The sequence below is a fragment of the Myotis daubentonii genome, chromosome X, assembly GCF_963259705.1.
Source record: "Myotis daubentonii chromosome X, mMyoDau2.1, whole genome shotgun sequence".
Lineage (NCBI taxonomy): Eukaryota > Metazoa > Chordata > Mammalia > Chiroptera > Vespertilionidae > Myotis > Myotis daubentonii.
The window spans coordinates 26132297-26152180 of NC_081861.1; the positions used below are offsets into that span (position 1 = coordinate 26132297).

Genomic DNA, 19884 nt, shown 5'->3' on the forward strand with positions numbered 1-19884 from the left:
CTACATAGTTTTTATTTTTAAATCATGTGAATACATTATCTATCTCAAAAATTTACTTTAATTCAAAAACTAAAAATTTCATGTTACAATAAAACAGAATATAAGATTATATAGATATATGTGTGTGTGTGTGTATATAAATATAAATATATATATATATATATATATATATATATATATATATATATATATATATATAATCACAACTATGTAAAAATATCATGCATAGGAAAAAGAATAAACAGGAAATGTCCTAGAATATCTACATAATAAAAGCCTAAGCAACTGTTACAGCAGAACGACCAAAATGACTGGTCGCTATGATGTGCAATGACCACCAGGGGCAGACGCTCAATGCAGGAGCTGCCCCTTTGTGGTCAGTGCACTCCCACAGGGGGAGCGCCGCTCAGCCAGAAGCCAGGTTCATGGCTGGTGAGCACAGCAGTGGTGGCGGGAACCTCTCCCACTTCCATGGCAGCACTAAGGAGCAGCGAGCCGAGTGGTAAGAAGCAGTGAGCAGCGAGGGGTCCTGGACTGCGAGAGGGCACAGGCCGGGCTGAGGGACACCCCCCCCCCCACCGTGCACATATTTCATGCACTGGACCTCTATTTTACAATAACTGTCTTTAGGTGTTAAGAGTACATATTTTCTTCTTTCTTTTTTATCCCTGCATTTTCCATGTTATCTATAAGTATGCATTTTTTCAAAAGGAAAATAATGCCTCAGTTTTTTCAAATGTTTCCATTCATAATGCACTTCATTCAATAAGTGACTTTTGGTTCCTAGTACCCTAACATTCAATATATGGAATATAATAAGAAACAAACACTTACGAAGATAGCACTATGGCAACAGCATCATTGAGAACACTTTCACCAAAAAGAAGTGCATAAAGTTCAACATCAACTTGAAGCTCGTGGAATATGGCAAGAACAGTCACTAGCAAGTAGAAAGAGTCAGAGTAATATTTAGACATCATATATATGACATATTCCCCTCTGTAGATGATTATAATTGTTATTTAGAAATTCATTTCTTTGTCTTAGAATTCAACTTGAATAAACATTCTCTTACCATATTAAAGATTCAGTAGTTTTATGTCAATATTTTTCTTTTCCCTAAATGTATACTTGCACAATCTCCTTTCTCTCTCTTACAAACAGCTGAAAATAACCTTGGAAGACTGAGTTGGACTACATTCTTCGTGTGAATGCTAATATTCTTGTCCTATACATTTATTTTCCATAAGGAATGTATTCAAAATTTCTTACCGACCAGGTGATCATTAATCTTTGAAGAAGAATATTATGAAAAGCATTTCTGCTACAAACTTCATTTCTTCCTTGGAGCCTTACAACTCACTTCTATTTGACTTGCAAATTTCAAGCACACTGATTTAGCAAAGATAGTAGGAAATGAAAACACAAGCTTGCATTTTTAAAAAACATATGCTTTTATAGATTTTTAGAGAGAGGGGAAAGGAAAGGGCGGTATAGAAACATTGATGAGAGAGAAACATCAACATCAATCAGCTGCCTCCTGCATGCCCCCTGCTGGGGATCAATCCGGCAACCTGGTTATGTGCCCTGACCAGGAATTGAACTAGCAGCCTTCTGGTACATAGGTCGACACTCAACCACTGCGCCACACTGGCAGGACAAGTTTGCTTTTTGACCAGAATTATAGTTGCTTTATTTAACTTAATAAGAAGCCAACTATCATGCTATTATAGCTTGAGAAGGAAAAAAAACCCACTTCTTTTATATGAGAATTCTTAGAAACTCTGATGAGACTGAAGTTGTGTTATAACTACTGAGTCACATACAGCTCACTCACTAAATAAACCCAAACAGGTATATATGCCTTTATAATTCAGACTAACTATAACTGCCCAATTTTATATAAGGAAAAGATTTTTGCTTGGGCCATTCAGAACAAAACCATACGGTTGAAGCAATATAGCCAGTTCTATTGACTTAAATTCCTCATAGGCTTTAAAAAGTGGAGGACCTTGCTTCTAGTGATGACACAGAAAACAGAGAACACTGGCTCCTTGCAAAAACCATGCTATCTTCACATTGATAATGGAAGCAGTTTCAAATACTGTAATGAGGGGGCAGTCTTGATGATCTTTACGGAAGCAATTTGATTTTCAGTTTTAAAAATGCTAAGCTACATAAATACATCTCTAAAATGTCTTCTTATCTTTTAAAATAAACTCTTATAGAATGTAAAACACTTCCTTATTTTCCATAGTCATCAAGGTTAACACAGAATTCAGAGATAACCTCAGGATCCTACCTGTAATTGTGCTGGATAACAATAGAAGGTGATTAACGTTCAGGATCAAAAGGTATAACAGAACAAACCTCTACCGAGCTTCTAAAGTCTAGTATAAGAAAACTTGCTTCCTCAGTTCAAAAACTGCAACTTAGCCCTGGCCCGTGTGACTCAGTTGGTTGCATCCTCCCAGATTGCCAGTCAGGGCACATGCCTGGTTTCAGGTTCTATCCCCAGTAGGGAGAGTGCAGGAGGCAGCCAACTGATGGTTCGCTCTCATCAGTCTCTCTCCCTCTCTCTCAAATCAATAAAAACATATTAAAAATACTGCAACCTATGTTTCTATCCCTACCTCTTCAGCCTACATATTCTTTAACTGCCTAATTTGTAGCTGTTAAGCCCACCAATACTATAGTCGGAAAACTATAACCTAACGCAGTACAATTAAAGTCACTCTTCAGCTGTGCTAATATCAAGACTATTTTATAATCATAAAGCTAATTTTATAAAAACAACTATTTTTTTAGCACAATTGTCTTCATACAATCGTGTAACAACTTCTTTTCTTACTCTTACATGCAATAGCTGAATGTAAATAGAAGATTTTTAGGGAACTGCTTTTCTAGAAGCTTGAAAGGAAGTATATAATTATTACCCATTTTTATTAATCTAGTTCATCTCCCATACCTAATCACTAGGAATAGACACCAACCTAGAATTCTGAAAAAAATACCTTATAGTCTGTTTCCAAACAGCATCAGATTGTGTGGACCAGTAACAGGCAAATGTAATAAAGTAAACGAAAAAAATGTGTTTTTAAGCCAAAAGGAACCATGAATTTTGTTTTTCCCCTCCATAACTGGAAAGTACAGTACTATGGGAAGTACCTAATCATGAATTCTGCACCTCAAAGGAAGAATTGCCCACAAATGTTTGCCAGCAAAACACTGTTCCTTAAGTACTTAATCTCCTCTCATGTAAAACATACCTGGATCAGTTGCTGATACAATGGCACCAAACAGCAGGCAATCTGTAAAGTAAAAATCTCCCGCAAGTTGTCCAGTTACTTTCATCAGTGCTACACAGCCATACATTATTGACCTGTTCAATAAACATATTTCTACTTTAGAAAAAAAAAATCAACTGTTAATGAAGTTAGTATATAGTAAGAATAAGAAGATGAGTCTACTGTAGTACTTTGTAGCTAATCCCAAATTTAATTAATGTCATTTAAATAGGGTAATTCCCTGGCCTTAAGGAAAATTCAAATGATTTATCTATGTGAACACATTTTACTTAAAATGTCCTTAGACTCATTCAGAAATACAATACTGCATAAACCAAATATGCATTATTTTAAAATTATAATTTGCAAGCTAAAACATGTTTTAAGCTGCAAGTACTTACCCAATTACGAAACAAGAAATTGCTGTTCCAAGAAAAGCGTATGCTAGAATAGACCCAAGGTTTCGAAAGAAATGTCTCTGACAAAAGAAAAGATTACACTGTGTTAGAATACTTACCAAAAAAGGTTTTCTATTCTAATGTGCTAATATTAAATGCATTTTCATTAAAGGAAATAAGAGAACTAATATTTGTATAGGCATAAATTTCAGCATTTATAAAGGAGAAGAGAAGGTAGGGAATGTTGGGAAGAACTGTCTGTTTCTGAAGAGTCAAAGATGATAAACCCACGGAGTTTAACATTGTTCAAAGTACATGAAATACAAAAGCACTTACTCTTTTCAGACTATATCCTGCATAAAATATGATAGGAGGAAGTAATATGTTGAAAAATACTTCTGGGTCAAAAGTAACCTGTTAAAATAAAGAGTTCTTTTAGCAGAATTCCCTTATAGCACTTCATATTATATTATCACACTATCAAAAGGAAAAAAAGAGAAATGTTAAACTGGTGAAAGGCAAGAATTTTAGTGTGGTAACCAAAAATATTTCATATAGGATATATGTTGTTTCATTTCTCAACCAAATGACAAGGACATAGATTTGGAACAACCAGTTAAGTCAGATCTGTAAAAATGTGTTGAAATACTATATTAAAAACCTTTAAATAGGAGAAAGCATGAGAAAATAGGAGGAAGTATATTTGTTTTAAATGAGACCCAAAACTAGTAACATGAAATATGGGGGTACAGCATTATGTTTGGCAAGAGGAAACCAACTTCTTTATGCCTAGGTAATATCTCCAAAGGTATATAACATAATATTGTGGTAAAAAAAAGTTTCTGCACAACTCATTTCTAATCCTGACAGTCCATTTCTTTTAATTCTTATTCCCTAGAATAATACAGATGCCCCCTTCTGTTCATAAGGCTCTAGTAGGATTTGATATGAACACAAAGCATCTACACACATACCCATGCTACAAGTTCGTTTACTAGAACTTTTAAGGAACTGGAATTTTCCATAGGTAGAAATAACTCTTGCTGCAAAATAAGCTTGAAGTTCATATGAAATTTTAAAAAGCATTCAAGATGGTCAGGAACACAATCAAGTAGTTATAAAAGCCAAGTCCTGCCAATGTAGAAGATAGAAATGGAGGCAAATGGTCAAGAGTGGGTGGAAACAAAGAGACCCTGAGAAGCTTCAGGAATAGAAACTATGAGGTTAACAGGAGAAAGCAGCTTGAAGAATGTCTGGGAGCCAGTGAGACTGCAACCCAACCTCCTACATAAGGCTCTATGTACAGCCTGGTACAATAACTGACACTCAGACTGAAGCCTCTGAAGTTGTGCCAGATTATGAATCAAAGAAAGATTAAATTGTCCTCAGTACAGAATACCATCAAGGCAAGAAAGAATTCAAAGAGATATTAATAGAATATTTTATGTATTGTCAACTCAATGTGCTGGAGTACTATAAACTCTAAGGACTATCTTCAAATTGAAAGAAACATTTATAAATTCTGCTTAGCTCAATACTGGTTACCATTTATTACAATTGCAAACATCAGAGTGAAAAAAAAGGTTTATAGTACTTAACCTCAATCATAAAATGAAATGGACAGACATGTTCATTACTCTGCATTACATTACATTCCTTGAGATTTTACTCCATTTTAAGAGGCTAATTATTTTAAATATCATTTAAAATTTCATTATTTTTCTCCTGAATCACTTTGCTCCTAATTATCCACTTTTTTAAAAAAATCAAAATTTCCTTTTAATTAAGAACTTACCTTTCTAAGCATGTCATTATCTTGAATGTTATTGAGTTCATGTGGACTAATTTCTCCTTTCAGCGTATACTCATAAAATTTTCCACTAACATTTACCAATAAGGTAGTTGGGCTTGACTGCACTTCACAGCTCAGGGTCACGTTATTTATATCACTTGGAACATGAATTCCATATCGAAGCACAAGGCCCACAAGAAGACCTGGAAATTAAAAAAAAAAACAAAAAAAACCCACAACAATATTAGCTCTTCTTTCAGACAGAGATGATTTCTTTTATACCCTACACACATCTTTAAATTGAAAACAGAAAATATTTTATGATAGTCCCATGAGGTTCAGAACCAATGTTTAGACAGAATGCAATTACATTTTAAAGTATTACTAAATTCACAAAGCTAAGAGTCCAAATTCATGCAATCCAGTGAGACAGAAGGCAAAAACATTCCCTAGGGTAACAACACATTTCATTGCATTTCTAGATCAAGATATGAAGAAGTGATTAGGCAGGTAACAAAATGAGAAAATAGCTTCAAACCATCTGTACACAGAATATGCTCCAAAGTATCTCAACCTGACAGTGCAATCATGTTAGAAATGTGTTTACCACCTCCATCCATCGATTCACAGGACTGCTAAACACACACATATCTCAAGTTACTCCTAAAGCATGTGGCTGGCCAAATAATACACATTTAACGAATTAGAAAGTCAATAATATTTGTAGATTGATTGAGTTCCCCTACTATTAAAAGATCAGATTTTAATTTTAAAATACATACTTCAGCTCTAATTGGTTTGGCTCAGTGGATAGAGCGTCGGCCTGCGGACTGAAGGGTCCCAGGTTTGATTCTGGTCAAGGGCATATACCTTGGTTGTGTGCACATCTCCAGTAGGAAGTGTGCAGGAGGCAGCTGATCGATGTTTCTCTCTCATCGATGTTTCTAACTCTCTATACCTCTCCCTTCCTATCTGTAAAAAATCAATAAAATATATTTAAAAAATACATACTTCAAAATCAAAACATGGAATAGAAGTCCTGAATCTGGCACTATGATATTAACATATTGCTAGAATTTTACCTGGTTCATCATATTGATATTTAAATATGTACAATATTCTAGGTACTATAAAGTTATATTGACCAAATCCCATATAATAAAAGGCTAATATGCAAATAGACTGAAGGGCAGAACAACTGAACCAAACAACTGGTCAATATGACATGCGCTGATCACCAGGGGGCACGCACGGAACATGGCTGGCGTTGGCTGTGGCGGGATGGTGGAGTAAGTGAGCGGGGGCACCAGAACAAGGCGGGGTGCTGGTCACTGTCATCGGGGCGAGTCTCTGGTGGTTACTGAAAATTCTTTGTTCCTGCGTGCCAGGGTCCCACCTGGCACTCGCACCTGCTGCCGGTGCTGGCCCCGCTCGCACCCACTGCCAGCACTGGAGCCACCACTCACACTCACTGCCAGCACAGGCCCCATCCCCGCTCACACCCACAGCCGGAGCTGTCGCTTGCACTTGCTGCCGTCAGTGGGTGTGAATGGCGGCTGCTGGCCCCGATAGCCCCTAAGGGCTTCTCCACCTCCCCCTGCTCCTGAGGGGCAATTGGGGCAGCAGCTGCTGCTTGCACCGGCTGATAGTGCCGGCCCCAATCTGCACGGTCAGTGGATGTGAATGGGGTTGGCACCGTCAGCGTGTGGGAACATAGGCGGGAGTGGAGCTGCTGGCAGACAGGGGACCAGGGACCATGGTGGGAGGGGCCAGGTGGGGGCACAGAGGATGGGCCAAGACTCGCCCCTGTACCCACCACAACCTTGTAGCCCACAGTTGTTTAATAACAGGTGCACGAATTCATGCACTGGGCCCCTGGTTGTTTAATAACAGCTTTATTGAGCTATAATTCATAAACCATAAAGTTTACCCAAAATCAAAAGGAAGTCATAGAAGGGTTATAAGCAGGGACTTAACATCAGATTTCTATTTTAGAAAGACTGGTCTAGACTACAGAGGGTCAAAAAGGTCAGACAGAAGGCCACTGAAGTCATTCAGGCACTAAGAGTTTAGGGCCTAATATAAGAGAGTAGAGACAGGGTGATTTTTATAAGACATTATCTTTCAGAATGATTTGGTAACCAAGCAGACTGGGAGGAAAAAAGGTGATGAAAGACTAAGCAGCCTAAACTAACCTGGCAACTAAGTTGGTAAGCTGTTCTGAGCAACCAGGTGGATAGCATGGCCATTCAGTGACACAGGTAACAGATTTACAAGGAGAAATGCACAGTTCAGTATTTGATATGTTGAGTTTGATGTACCTGTGACACATGCACAGCTGAGTATGTGGGATCTGGAGCTCAAGGAAGGGGGATTGGTCTCTCAGCTGGGGATGCACACTTGTCAGTCATAAGATGATTGAGTCAGGTGCAGAGGAAATTACCTGGGGAGCAAATAAAATGGGAAGAGGACTATGGATATAGGGCTGGGGTTTTAACCCAAGACTTAAGAGCTAACATAAAAATGCTGGTAGAGGAGGAGGAGCTGATGAAAGAATCTAAGAAGGGAAAGCCACAGGAGTAGGAAGAAAAGAGAAGGAAGTGAGAAACTGCAAATGCTGCAGCAAAGTAAAAAAAAAAAAAAAAGGACAGGCATTAAAGAGTCCATTGGGGTTGGCAACAGGAAGGTCATAGGTGACCCTGGTAAGAGCAGTTTCAGTGTAGTGGTAGGGGCAGAGGCCAGCCAGCATGGGAAGTGATGAGGCAGAAATAGCAGGTATAAGAGCAGTAGTTGGTCAGGAAGGGGGAGGGACTGGGAATGAGGGATCCTTCAGTTTTTTTTTTAAGTGAGAAGCAATGATTAAATGGTGAACAGTACAATGACATCAACTTTTTTTTTTAACCCTCACCCAAGGACATAGTACTTAGAGAGAAGAGGGGGAAAGAGAAACATCGATGCAAGAGATTGATCGGCTACCTTCCTAATGTGCCCCGAATGGGAATTGAACACACAACCCAGGTATACACCCTGACCAGAAATGGAACCAACAACCTTTCAGTGCACAGGACGACCAACTGAGCCACTCTGGCTGGGCTTAAAAAAAGTTTTAACAAAGGTTCAGATTTAAAATAAATGAACAAGCCCTAGCCGGTTTGGCTCAGTGGATACAGCGTTGGCCTGAGGACCAAAGGGTTCCAGGTTTGATTCCAGTCAAGGGCACGTACCTTGGTTGGAGGCTCCTCCTGGGCCTAGGCTCTAGTCCAGTGATGGCGAACCTATGACACGCGTGTCAGAGGTGACACGCGAACTAATTTTTCTGGTTGATTTTTCTTTGTTAAATGGCATTTAAATAAATAAAATAAATATCAAAAATATAAATCTTTGTTTTACTATGGATGCAAATATCAAAAAACTTCTATATGTGACATGGCACCACAGTTAAGAGGGTTTTTCAAAATGCTGACACGCCGAGCTCAAAAGGTTCGCCATCACTGCTCTAGTCAGAAGCAACCAATCAATGTGTTTCTCTCTGTCTTTCCTTCTCTCTTCCACTCTCCCTATAAATCAATGGAAAAATATCCTCGGGTGAGGATAAAATAAAATAAAATAATGATACACTTTGAAAATATCTCACCTACAGAAAACAAAATTAAAAAGTGACAAATAGGTATCACCTGTGTTTGATAAACAACTTGGGTGAGTAAAGATCCAGTCAATTCTGTCTATATGATATAGTAATAGCTCTTTCCTCTGCTATCTCACAAGAGCTCTTAAGAGGCTCAGTTAAAGTTTTCCCTTTATACATATGTAGAAATCACAGCTACAGTACTACAAACACTAATAACAGCAGCATAAATTCTTTCCAAGTCCCCAAGCCTGACTCTGTAAGGAAAAGTACCCAATGCTGAAATGTCACTGGGTGCCCTGAGGAAGACTCAGCACTTGGACAAATTTGAGACATACACCTTGGCAGTTAAAACATCAGCAAGGAGAATAATTACTCAAGTTGGAAAAACTCAAGATCCTTTTCTTACAGCATCAGACATCTGAAAATTGAAATTTATTTGAATAAAGTTGAAAGATCAAGTTAATTTGGGTTCTGTGAAAGGTCAAATCCTAATCATGGAGTTAAAGCAGGGGTCCTCAAACTACGGCCCGTGGGCCACATGCAAATACAAATATTGTATTTGTTCCCATTTTGTTTTGTTTTTTTACTTCAAAATAAGATATGTGCAGTGTGCATAGGAATTTGTTCATAGCTTTTTTTTTTAAACTATAGTCCGGCCCTCCAACGGTCTGAGGGACAGTGAACTGGCCTCCTGCTTAAAAAGTTTGAGGACCCCTGAGTTAAAGCAATTCTCAGTAAAGAGAACCTACACAAAAAGAGTGCTTTGTTAAGGGGACAAGGCAGAAACCTCTAGCCTCCTACACAGGCAGAGGAACAAAAATTATTGATATCATGAAATTTTAAATGAACACTAACAGGCAAAAAAGAACACAACCCTGAAGAGATATATTTCACAAAACAGAGAGGTCCCACTCCTCTTACATAGTTCTGACCCTCTTAATGCTAGAAACCCTCTAACAGTTAAAGAACCCAGTATCACCCAAAGCCCCACCATTGGTTTTCTAATTGATTTCAACCCATTCTTCTAGGTTATCACACTATAAGCCTCTGATAGTAAAAAATATGCAAGGAACATCACTGGGGCATTAGGTGTGATCAAAATTGATAAAATTTCCACATATTAAAACGTATGTGTGTGTGTGTGTGTGTGTATATATATATATATATATATATATATATATAGTATTTATCTACGTCTTGAAGAATGCTTAGGTTCTATCTTAAAAGTTCAATGAATTTCCAGATAGGCAAAAAATCAATTGTTCAAGGAACACTTGTGCACTGCTGGTGGGAATGCAGACTGGTGCAGCCACTATGGAAGACAGTATGGAGTTTCCTTAAAAAACTGAAAATGTAACTCCCATTTGACCCTGTGATCCCACTTCTAGGAATATATCCCAAGAAACCAGAAACACCAATCAGAAAGGATATATGCACCCCTATGTTCATAGCAGCACAATTCACCATAGCTAAGATCTGGAAACAGCCTAAGTGCCCATCAGTAGATGAATGGATTAGAAAACTGTGGTACATCTACACGATGGAATACTATGCTGCTGTAAAAAGGAAGGAACTCTTACCATTTGCAACGTCATGGATGGAACTGGAGAGCATTATGCTAAGTGAAATAAGCCAGTCAATAAAGGAAAAATACCACATGATCTCACTCATTCATGGACAATAGAGACCATTATAAACTTTTGAACAATAATAGATACAGAGGCAGAGCTGCCTCAAACAGATTGTCAAACTGCAGCGGGAAGGCCGGGGAGGGTTGGGGGGCAGGAGGTAGGGGGGTAAGAGATCAACTAAAGGACTTGTATGCATGCATATAAGCATAACCAATGGACATAAGACACTGGGTGATAGGGGAGGCTAGGGGACTGTCTAGGGCGGGGGGATAAAATGGATACATATGTAATACCCTTTGTAATACTTTAAGCAATAAAAAAAAAATCAATTGTTCACTTTTGGTTAGTTTTACATGTTTTTATTCATCTGTTTGTGTCCTACAAATCCTCCAACATTTATCCTCCTTCTCAAGTCCTCAATCTCACTGCCTGTTTCTGAGAAGCTGGAGGCCATTTGATATAAGCTGTCTCAATTCCAAGCCTCTCCATCTCAATATGAGCTAATTTCTCATGAGCTTCCCTCTCAGGAATAATCAACCTCATTTCAAGAAAATCCCTTCACCTGGGACCTTGAGCCAATCCCATCCCAATTGTCACTGCATATATCAGTTGATCTTCATAACCTTATGAAATAGATACTATTATAAATCCCTCACTCATTATTTCCTCATCTAAAATGGGGATAAGTGACTTGCCCAAAATTATCTGGCATTAAGTAACAAAGACAGAACTGAAATCTGGGTTTTCCCTTTTCAAAGATATAATTTTCTAATCATCTCGCTCTCACATCAATACTAACTTCTCCAGTGGTTTAGTATTTAGAATGGAGTATCTCCATTCTCTCAAAGCCCTCCCTCACAATTCACCTCCAAAATCCCTACAAATTTCAGTATTATCCCCCTACATATTTCATCTCGTGAAATTTAGTAAAGTATGGTATAGGAGTAAAAGCGTAAGTTTGTAATCATATAGATGTATAAATTCTGGCTCCATCAAGTTCTAGTCTGTAACCTTAGGGTAAATAATTTCTCAGTGAACCTGTCTCACCAAATGTAGTTGATCATAATACTAATTTGTTTTGTCTTCACAGTTAAGTTTTATTGTTTTAACATAAGGCAATGTGGCTAAGGGCTAAGAGAATGAGGCTTTTGAGCCAGAGTGACAGAGCTTGAATCCTGGCTCAATACTTACAAGTTATTTGATTTCAAGCAGGTCATATATTCATTCCATGCTCCAATTTCCTCATCTGTAAAATGGGGAAGATAATAGTACCAACCTCACAGGGCTGTTATGAGCTTTAAATGAAGTGATACTTATATAGAGAGTGCCTAGCAGTGTCTAACACATTGTACTGCTCAATAATCATTACCTATTAAGTCACCAGGTTGTAAGTGCTTTGTGGGCAGGGGTGACTCACATCTATATTTCCCATAACTCATACATCAAAGGCACTTAATATTTATTAATGAATCACATTAATTGAGCACAGGCAAAGTAAATATTTTGTCGTTGTCTTGCTTTTTATACCATCTGTAAGCACACTGCAGTGAGTGATCATTTTTCAGACTTAATTGACTACCCTGACAATTTTTATTACTGGCGACTCACTTTTAAGCTTCTTAAGCAAACTAGCCCAATGAACAAAACACTTGGATGCTTTGACATTGTAGAAACTGACCACATTTACAATTTAATAAGTTTTTAAATCTTGCTTCTCAAAAACATAAAGGAGAGGCTTATTTTAAAAAGCATTTCCCCAGGACTTAGGTAGCTAAATAGACATCACAGAAATAAAATCATCAGTGGACTGAATTTAGAGATCTGGACATTCCCAGAGTAAGAAGCCTTTTCATCTGGAAGTCAAAGTGAAAATGGAAGGTCTTAAAATCATATATTACCATAATAGCCAGGATGGTATAGGAGTCATAAGAAAAGGTAAATGGCAGGCAGTAATTAGGATTAGAAAACCTCAATTTCCATGGCATTGAAACTACTTTGGCTCAATCTTATCTATTCTCAAACTGGACTTGGAAATTAGTCAGGAGGTTGTTCCTCGACAATACCCACAGCCCATAGTAAGAAAATGGGACAGCTAAAGAATGCCAAGCCCTACAGGCATGGTTCAGTGTTGACCTATGAACCAGGTCAGGGTTCAATTCCAATTCCGGGTGGTCAGGGCACATGCCCGGGGTTCAGGCTTGATCCCCAGTAGGGGGCGTGCAGGAGGCAGCCAATCACTAATTCTCTCTTATCATTGATGTTTCTCTCTCTCCTTCCCCCTTCCTCTCTGAAACCAAGAAAATATTTTTTTAAAAAGAATGCCAATTTGTGGCAAATCAACCACTTTTCCACTTTATATTCCACAAGAGATACCCTTGTTTTTCCTTCACAAAATACTAACACTCAGGTGCCCCATTCTTTTTTATTAACTTAGAAATTAGAAACATCAGGAAATGCAATTAGTAATCCCACTTTTTTACTTCAGCCCAAGAAGTAGATGAGGATAATTATATCAAAGAGCAAATATATTCAAGGCAATTCTAAGTCTCTATTTGATTTTTTAAAAAAAATACTGTTGCCTGGCCAGTGTGGCTCAGTGGTTGAGCATTGACCTATGAGCCAGGAGGTTGCGATTTGATTTCCAATCAGGACATATGTCTGGTTTGCAGGCTCGATCCCCAGTGTGGAGCGTGCTGGAGGCAGCCAGTCGTTGATTCTCTCTCATCATTGATGTTTCTATCTCTCCCTCCCTCTTCCTCTCTAAAATCAATAAAAATATATTTTAAAAATATTTTTTGCCTCTTAATTTATAAGACTGAGCAATTAAAAGAACAGTTCTGAGCCTAACCTAAAAAATGCAATTATAACAGCAATAATAATAGTATCATAGCTATAATTTATTGAGTACTTACTTAGGAGTCAGGTACTAAGTTAAAAACCATTTCTTCCTCACAATAATTCTACTATCGTTGTTCCCAATTTATAGATGACAGTGTAATAGCCTAAGGGACTTGCCTAAAATCACACAGAACTATTGGAGCAGTGGGACAGGAACCCAGGTCTGATTCTAAAGCAGGGGCTGGCAAACTACAGGACCAACCCAAGAGCTAAGAATGTTCTTAAAGGTGAAGAAGAAGGAGGAGGAGGAAGAGGAGGAGGAGGTGGAGGAGGCAGAGGAAGAAGAAGGAGAAGAAAAAATGCAAGAGACACAGAGACCTATGTGAAACACAAAGTTGACAGTACTATCTGGACCTTTACAGAAAAAAAAAAAATTACAGATGTCTGGTCTAAAGCCTTGCACCTTTAACCACTATGTCACACTATCTCTTACTGGAAGAGATTTTTGTGATGAATTCCTTATTCTAGCACCATACTATTCATTTGGCATTTAACCAAATTAAAGGTGCAATTATTTTCTTTATATGACCTTCTACCCAAGAAGGGTAAGTTCCTTGGAGGCAGGGATCTTACATTTCTTTGTATTTTCTGTGCCTAAAATGTAGTAGGCTGATTAGCAAATGTTTGTTCAGGATAGTAAATAAAGCACACAGTGTTTTCCAGAGAAATTATATAGAGATGCACATAGCTTATCTGGCCAATTTAACTTAAGGGGTGCTACAAATAAAATGCAAAAAATGAAAACCATCTAAGATGTCTAAAAATTAAAAATCCTAGGAAGCAGATATTTTGCACACAAGCTTAGAATTGTATTATCTTACAAATGAAAAATAGACCTGAATTCACACATTTTCTTGATGCACACAACTATATTTCTTTGCTTCCCTTGAGATACACACTCCAGAAGTCTGTATTTACTGGGAAAGGGTGTACGGGGGTGTATGCATAGGGAAATGTCTTTTTGTGCCAAGGCTTCTTGTACCTTTATGCAAGTCTGAGAAATGAAGTTAAACAAGCTTATCAATTTAAGCCTGTTTCAAATGAAGATGATATTCACCCATATACTGCACAGAAAGAATCATTTGTCCTCCAGAATCTCTTTGGCCACATACACCCTCATAGGCATCTTAGCTTAAAACAGCAATATACATCTTTTCCTCTCATGAGGCCCCAGCACAGGCCAAAATGCTCTGAGCCCATGGTTTGATTTGCCCATTTCCCCTCAGGACCAAAAAAATATAAATAAATAAATAACCTCAAGAAAAAGCACACCAAGACACAAGAACTGAAGCCATTTACTCAATGATCAGTCAATAACCTTATGCCACCAGCAAGTCATACTGCATGTGTGTGGTGTTCCTAATTACTGTTTGGCTGAACTGTCCTTATTATCATATAGTACAACACGCTGCTGGAAGATCTTTAACTCTTCCTCATCCTCTTCTCGGTACGCTTGAATTGAAAGGGTAAACCATATGTACATGCAATCAGATTTTACAAACATTGTACAAAATGCCTAAGCCTTCTATAGCTTCTTCAGTGTTTCGGTTTTTACTTGGGCTACAAGGTAGTAAGGTCTTCAATTTCCATCACGAAAGGACAGGACATAGCAATAACTGGGTGACGGGTAAAGGTGGACTCTGGCTCCAAAACAACACCAGGTTCCAAGCAGTAGAGATATTGCTGCAGCTTCAATGTACCCTAAACAAACTGACACCCCAGAGTAAAGGATCGCTAGGATGTCTTCCCCTCCCCCAGTCCCCAGACCAACCCGAGACACCGAACCCACTCCCTTCCAGTCCTCAGTCCCAGGTCCCCAGCTTGCAAGGCATAGGCAGGGGGTTGCAGAAGAAAAAGGGGGTGGGGTCAGAGGGAAAAAAGATGTGGACAGGCAGAGGAAAGGGCGGTGCAAGGCAGGCAAAATGGGGTGTGAGGCTGAGGAGGAAATGGGGTGAGGCAGAGAAGGGAGCATAGCAGAAAAAAGGGGTCGAGGGAGAGAACCTGGGGTTGGGGGAGGGGGAGAGGCAAAAAATGGAAGGCATCAGAAGAACTCAACTAGGCCCAGCAGGACCAGGGGAGGAGAGCAAGATGCCAGCAGGCAGAGGAAGGGGGAGCCTCAGGGGCGGACATGGGGGGTGAGGCACTTGCCATAAATCATTGCCAGGCCGGTTTCGTGAAGGAAGCGGGCCCGGCGGTGCTTGAAGAGCCAGATCGTGAGAATGGTGAGGGTGAGCAGTAAGATGAAGATAAGCAGATTGGCGCTGTCCTGCCGGTGGCTCTCCTCAGCTTGCTTCTCGGACACGATCTCCTCGTCCATGACTCTCACCGCTCCGCCAGCGCCGTCCGAAGCCCTGGCCCAGCCAAAGACGCCCAGTGCGAGAAGCAACCAGAGAGGCCGAGAGAGCCTGTGGGCCCGGGGGCCGTTGCCGCCAATACTCTTGCGGAGGGTGGAACGCAGCCAGCCTCGCGGAGCCATGATTCCCCCCGCCCCCCACCCCACTCCTCACCCGTCGCCGCCCGAAGTCCGACCACTCCCCTAGGGCTCACGGGAAGGGGGCGGGGCCGCGAGGAAGCAGGCTGAGCGCGCTCTACCACTGCCCCTGCCGCCGCCGCTGCCGCCGCCCATGCCTCACTTAAAGGGACCGCGACACTCACAGTTCGTTCTGCTGGGTCCCTTCGCCTTCTGTCCACCAGCTCCTCCCAGCACAGCACACAGACACTAAGGCGCTGCCAGGGAATGAAAGGCCTTCGAATCTAGCCCACTGCCTTCTGGAAAGGAAACCTCTGCTCAGCGTAATCAAGGAGTGGCAGATTGGGCTAGGCCTGCTTTGATCCTATTCTTAGAGCTCTCAGGGGAATGGATCTTTCAAAACTCATCTCACTAGTCTCCCAGTGTCTCTTAACAGTACAAGAAGTTGTCCCCTTGGGAGTGGCCTAAATCTCTGTAATTTAAATTGGATTCTCCTTCTTCTGTCTTCATTGAAAAACAACACTGTAGTAGTCCATAAAAGAATGAACTCAAAGGCAAGGATTATGCATGTATGTAAGTTTGATTTCTTTTCATATAAACACCTGACATAATTCATCTCTCACATTGGGAACCTATGTAGAGAAACTCATCAATCTCACAAAGAAGATTCATTCGGTTTGTGCTCAAATTTATCCATGCTCCAAACAATCCCTTTCCTTCCCCCAAGAAATCTTTTGTGGTGTGGCCTGGTCTCTCCATCTCCTCTTGCTCCTTTTTCCTGCTATTTTTTAAAATTTAGTTTTATTTATTCAATTACAGTTTACATTCAATATTATTTTGTATTACTTTCAGGTGTACAGTCATATACTTTACAAAGTGTCCCCCCACACACAATAATTCCAGTAGCTACCTGGCACCACATATTAAATTACTATTGATTATATTTTCTATACTCTACTTCACATCCCCATGATTATTTCATAACTACCACTTGTACTTCTCGATCCCTTCATCTTTTTCATCCAGTTCCCCAACACCCCCGCTCCTTCTGGCTTAGTATGTTCTCTATCTTTGAGTCTGTTTCTGTTTTATTTGTTTGTTTATATTGTTCTTCAGATTCCACACAAAAGTGAAATTATATGATATTTGTCTTTCACTGTTTGGCTTATTTCACTTGGCATAATACCTTCTAGTTCCATCAATGCTGTTCTAAATGGAAATATTTCACTATTTTTATGGCTGAGTATTATTTCACTATATATACATACCACCAATTTTTTGTCATCTATTGATGGACAGTAGGTTGCTTCCATAGCTTGGCTATTGCAAATAACGCTGCAATGAACATAGAGGTGCATATATTCCTCCAAATTAGTGTTTTGGGTTTCTTAGTATATATACCCACAAGTGGAATCACTGGGTCATAAGGCAGTTCCATTTTTAATTGTTGGAGAATTCTCCATATTTTTTTCCCATAGTGGCTGCACAAATCTGCATTCCTACCAACACTGCACAAGGGTTTCATTTTCTCCACATTCTCACCAACACTTGTTTGTTGATTTATCAATGATAGCCATTTTGACAGATGTGAGGTGATATCTTATTGTGGTTTTAATTTGCATTTCTCTGATTAGTTTCATTGAGAATCTTTTCATGTCTTTTGGCCATCTGCAGGTCCTCTTTGGAGAAGTATCTATTCAGGTCCTTTGCACATTTTGTAATTGGATTGTTTGTTTTCTTGGTGTTGAGTTGTATAAGTTCTTTAAAAATTGTGGATATTGGGCCCAGCCAGCGTGGCTCAGTGGTTGAGTGTAAACATATGAACCAGGAGGTCACGGTTTGATTCCCAGTCAGGGCACATGTCTGGCTTGTGGGCTCGATCCCCAGTGTAGAACGTGCAGGAGGCAGCTGATCCATGATTCTCTCTCATCATTGATTTTTCTATCTCTCCCTCTCCCTTCCTCTCTGAAATCAATAAAGATATATTTTTAAAAAATAAATTTTAAAAATAAAAGTAATGAAAAACATATCCTCGGGTGAGGATTTAAAATAATAATAATAATAAGAAGAAGAAGAAGAAGAAGAAGAAGAAGAAGAAGTTAAAATTGTGGATATTGCCCTAGCTGGTTTTGCTCAGTGGATAGAGAGTCAGCCTGCGTGGACTGAAAGGTCCTGGGTTTGATTCCGGTCAAGAGCACATACTCAGGTTGCAGGCTAGATCCCCAGCTGGGGGCGTGCAGGAGGCAGGCGATCAATGATTCTCATCATTGATGTTTCTATCTCTCTCTCTTCCTCTCCCTTTCTCTCTGAGATCAATAAAAAAATATATATTGAAATAATAATAAATTATGCATATCAACCCCTTACCAGATGTATCATTGGAGAAAATTATCTCTCATTCAGTGAGTTGTCTTTTTCTTTTGTTGATGGTTTCCTTTGCTGTGCAGAATATTTTTACTTTGATGTAGTCCCATATGTTTATTTTTTCTTTTGTTTTCCTTGGCTGAGGAGATATATCAGAAAAAAAATATTACTAAATGTCCAAAATTTTATGTCTATGTTTTCTTCTAGGAATTTTAGTTTTGAGTCTTACAGTTAAGTCTTTAATCCATTTTAAGATTATTCTTGTAGCTGAAACCGGTTTGGCTCAGTGGATAGAGCGTCAGCCTGCGGACTGAGAGGTCCCGGGTTTGATTCCGGTCAAGGGCATGTACCTGGGTTGCGGGTACATCCCCGGTGGGGGATGTGCAAGAGGCAGCTGATCGATGTTTCTCTCTCATCGATGTTTCTAACTCTCTATCTCTCTCCCTTCCTCTCTGTGAAAAATCAATAAAATATATTTTTTTAAAAAGATTATTCTTGTATATGGTGTAAGAAAGTGGTTTAGATTCATTGCTTTTGCATTCATCTGTCCAATATTCTCAACACCATTTATTGAATAGACTGTCTTTACCCCATTGTATGTTCTTACCTCCTTTGTAAAGTATCAATTGATCATACAGGCATGGGTTTATTTCTGGGCTCTTTATTCTGTTCCATTGATCTATATGTCTGTTTTTATGCCAGTACCATGCTGTTTTGATTACTATTGCCTTGTAGTATACAAGGTAGGGTGATACCTCCAACTTTGTTGTTCTCTTTTTAAAAACATATTTTATTGATTTTTCACAGAGAGGAAGGGAGAGGGACAGAGAGTTAGAAACATCGATGAGAGAGAAGCATCAATCAGCTGCCTCCTGCACACCCCCCACCGGGGATGTGCCCGCAACCAAGGCACATGTCCCCAACCGGAATGGAACCCGGGACTCTTCAGTCACCAGGCCAACGCTCTATCCAGTGAGCCAAACCGGCGAGGCCACTTTGTTCTTCTTTTAAAGATTGTGGTGGCTATTCAGGGTCTTTTGTGGTTCCATATAAATATTTTGACTATTTTGTTCTAGCTCTGTGAAATAGGCCATTGGTATTTTGATAGGAATTGTATTAAGTCTATATATTGCTTTGGGTAGTATGGATATTTTAACAATGTTAATTCTTCCTATCCATGATCACAGTATGTGCATCCATTTATTTGTATCTTCTTCAATTTCTTTCTTAAGTGTCTTATAGTTTTCCAAGTATAGGTCTTTTACCTCCTTGGTTAAACTTACTCCTAGGTATTTTATTTTTTGGTGCAATTGTAAATGGGATTGTTGTCTTAGTTTTCCTTTCTTTCTTTCTTTCTTTCTTCCTTTCTTTCTTTCTTTCTTTCTTTCTTTCTTTCTTTCTTTCTTTTTTTTTTTA

At 39.3% G+C, this 19884-nt stretch overlaps 1 protein-coding gene across 3 annotated transcripts in view; it reads right to left on the bottom strand.

Annotated features, from left to right (window-relative positions):
• Nucleotides 1-16134, bottom strand: part of SLC9A6 (solute carrier family 9 member A6) — a 55996-nt gene extending 39862 nt beyond the window's left edge. For all 3 annotated transcript variants that reach the window (XR_009450683.1, XM_059679657.1, XM_059679656.1), the window contains exons 1-6: nucleotides 15783-16134; nucleotides 5481-5680; nucleotides 4022-4099; nucleotides 3689-3765; nucleotides 3270-3382; nucleotides 835-940 (exon numbers count right to left, since the gene is read on the bottom strand). Coding sequence is in view for 2 of the 3 variants with exons in the window: in XM_059679657.1 (XP_059535640.1) it covers nucleotides 835-940; nucleotides 3270-3382; nucleotides 3689-3765; nucleotides 4022-4099; nucleotides 5481-5680; nucleotides 15783-16110 (902 nt within the window). In the remaining variant the exon portion in view is untranslated. The remainder of the gene's footprint in view (nucleotides 1-834; nucleotides 941-3269; nucleotides 3383-3688; nucleotides 3766-4021; nucleotides 4100-5480; nucleotides 5681-15782) is intronic.
• Nucleotides 16135-19884: the final 3750 nt, after the last annotated feature.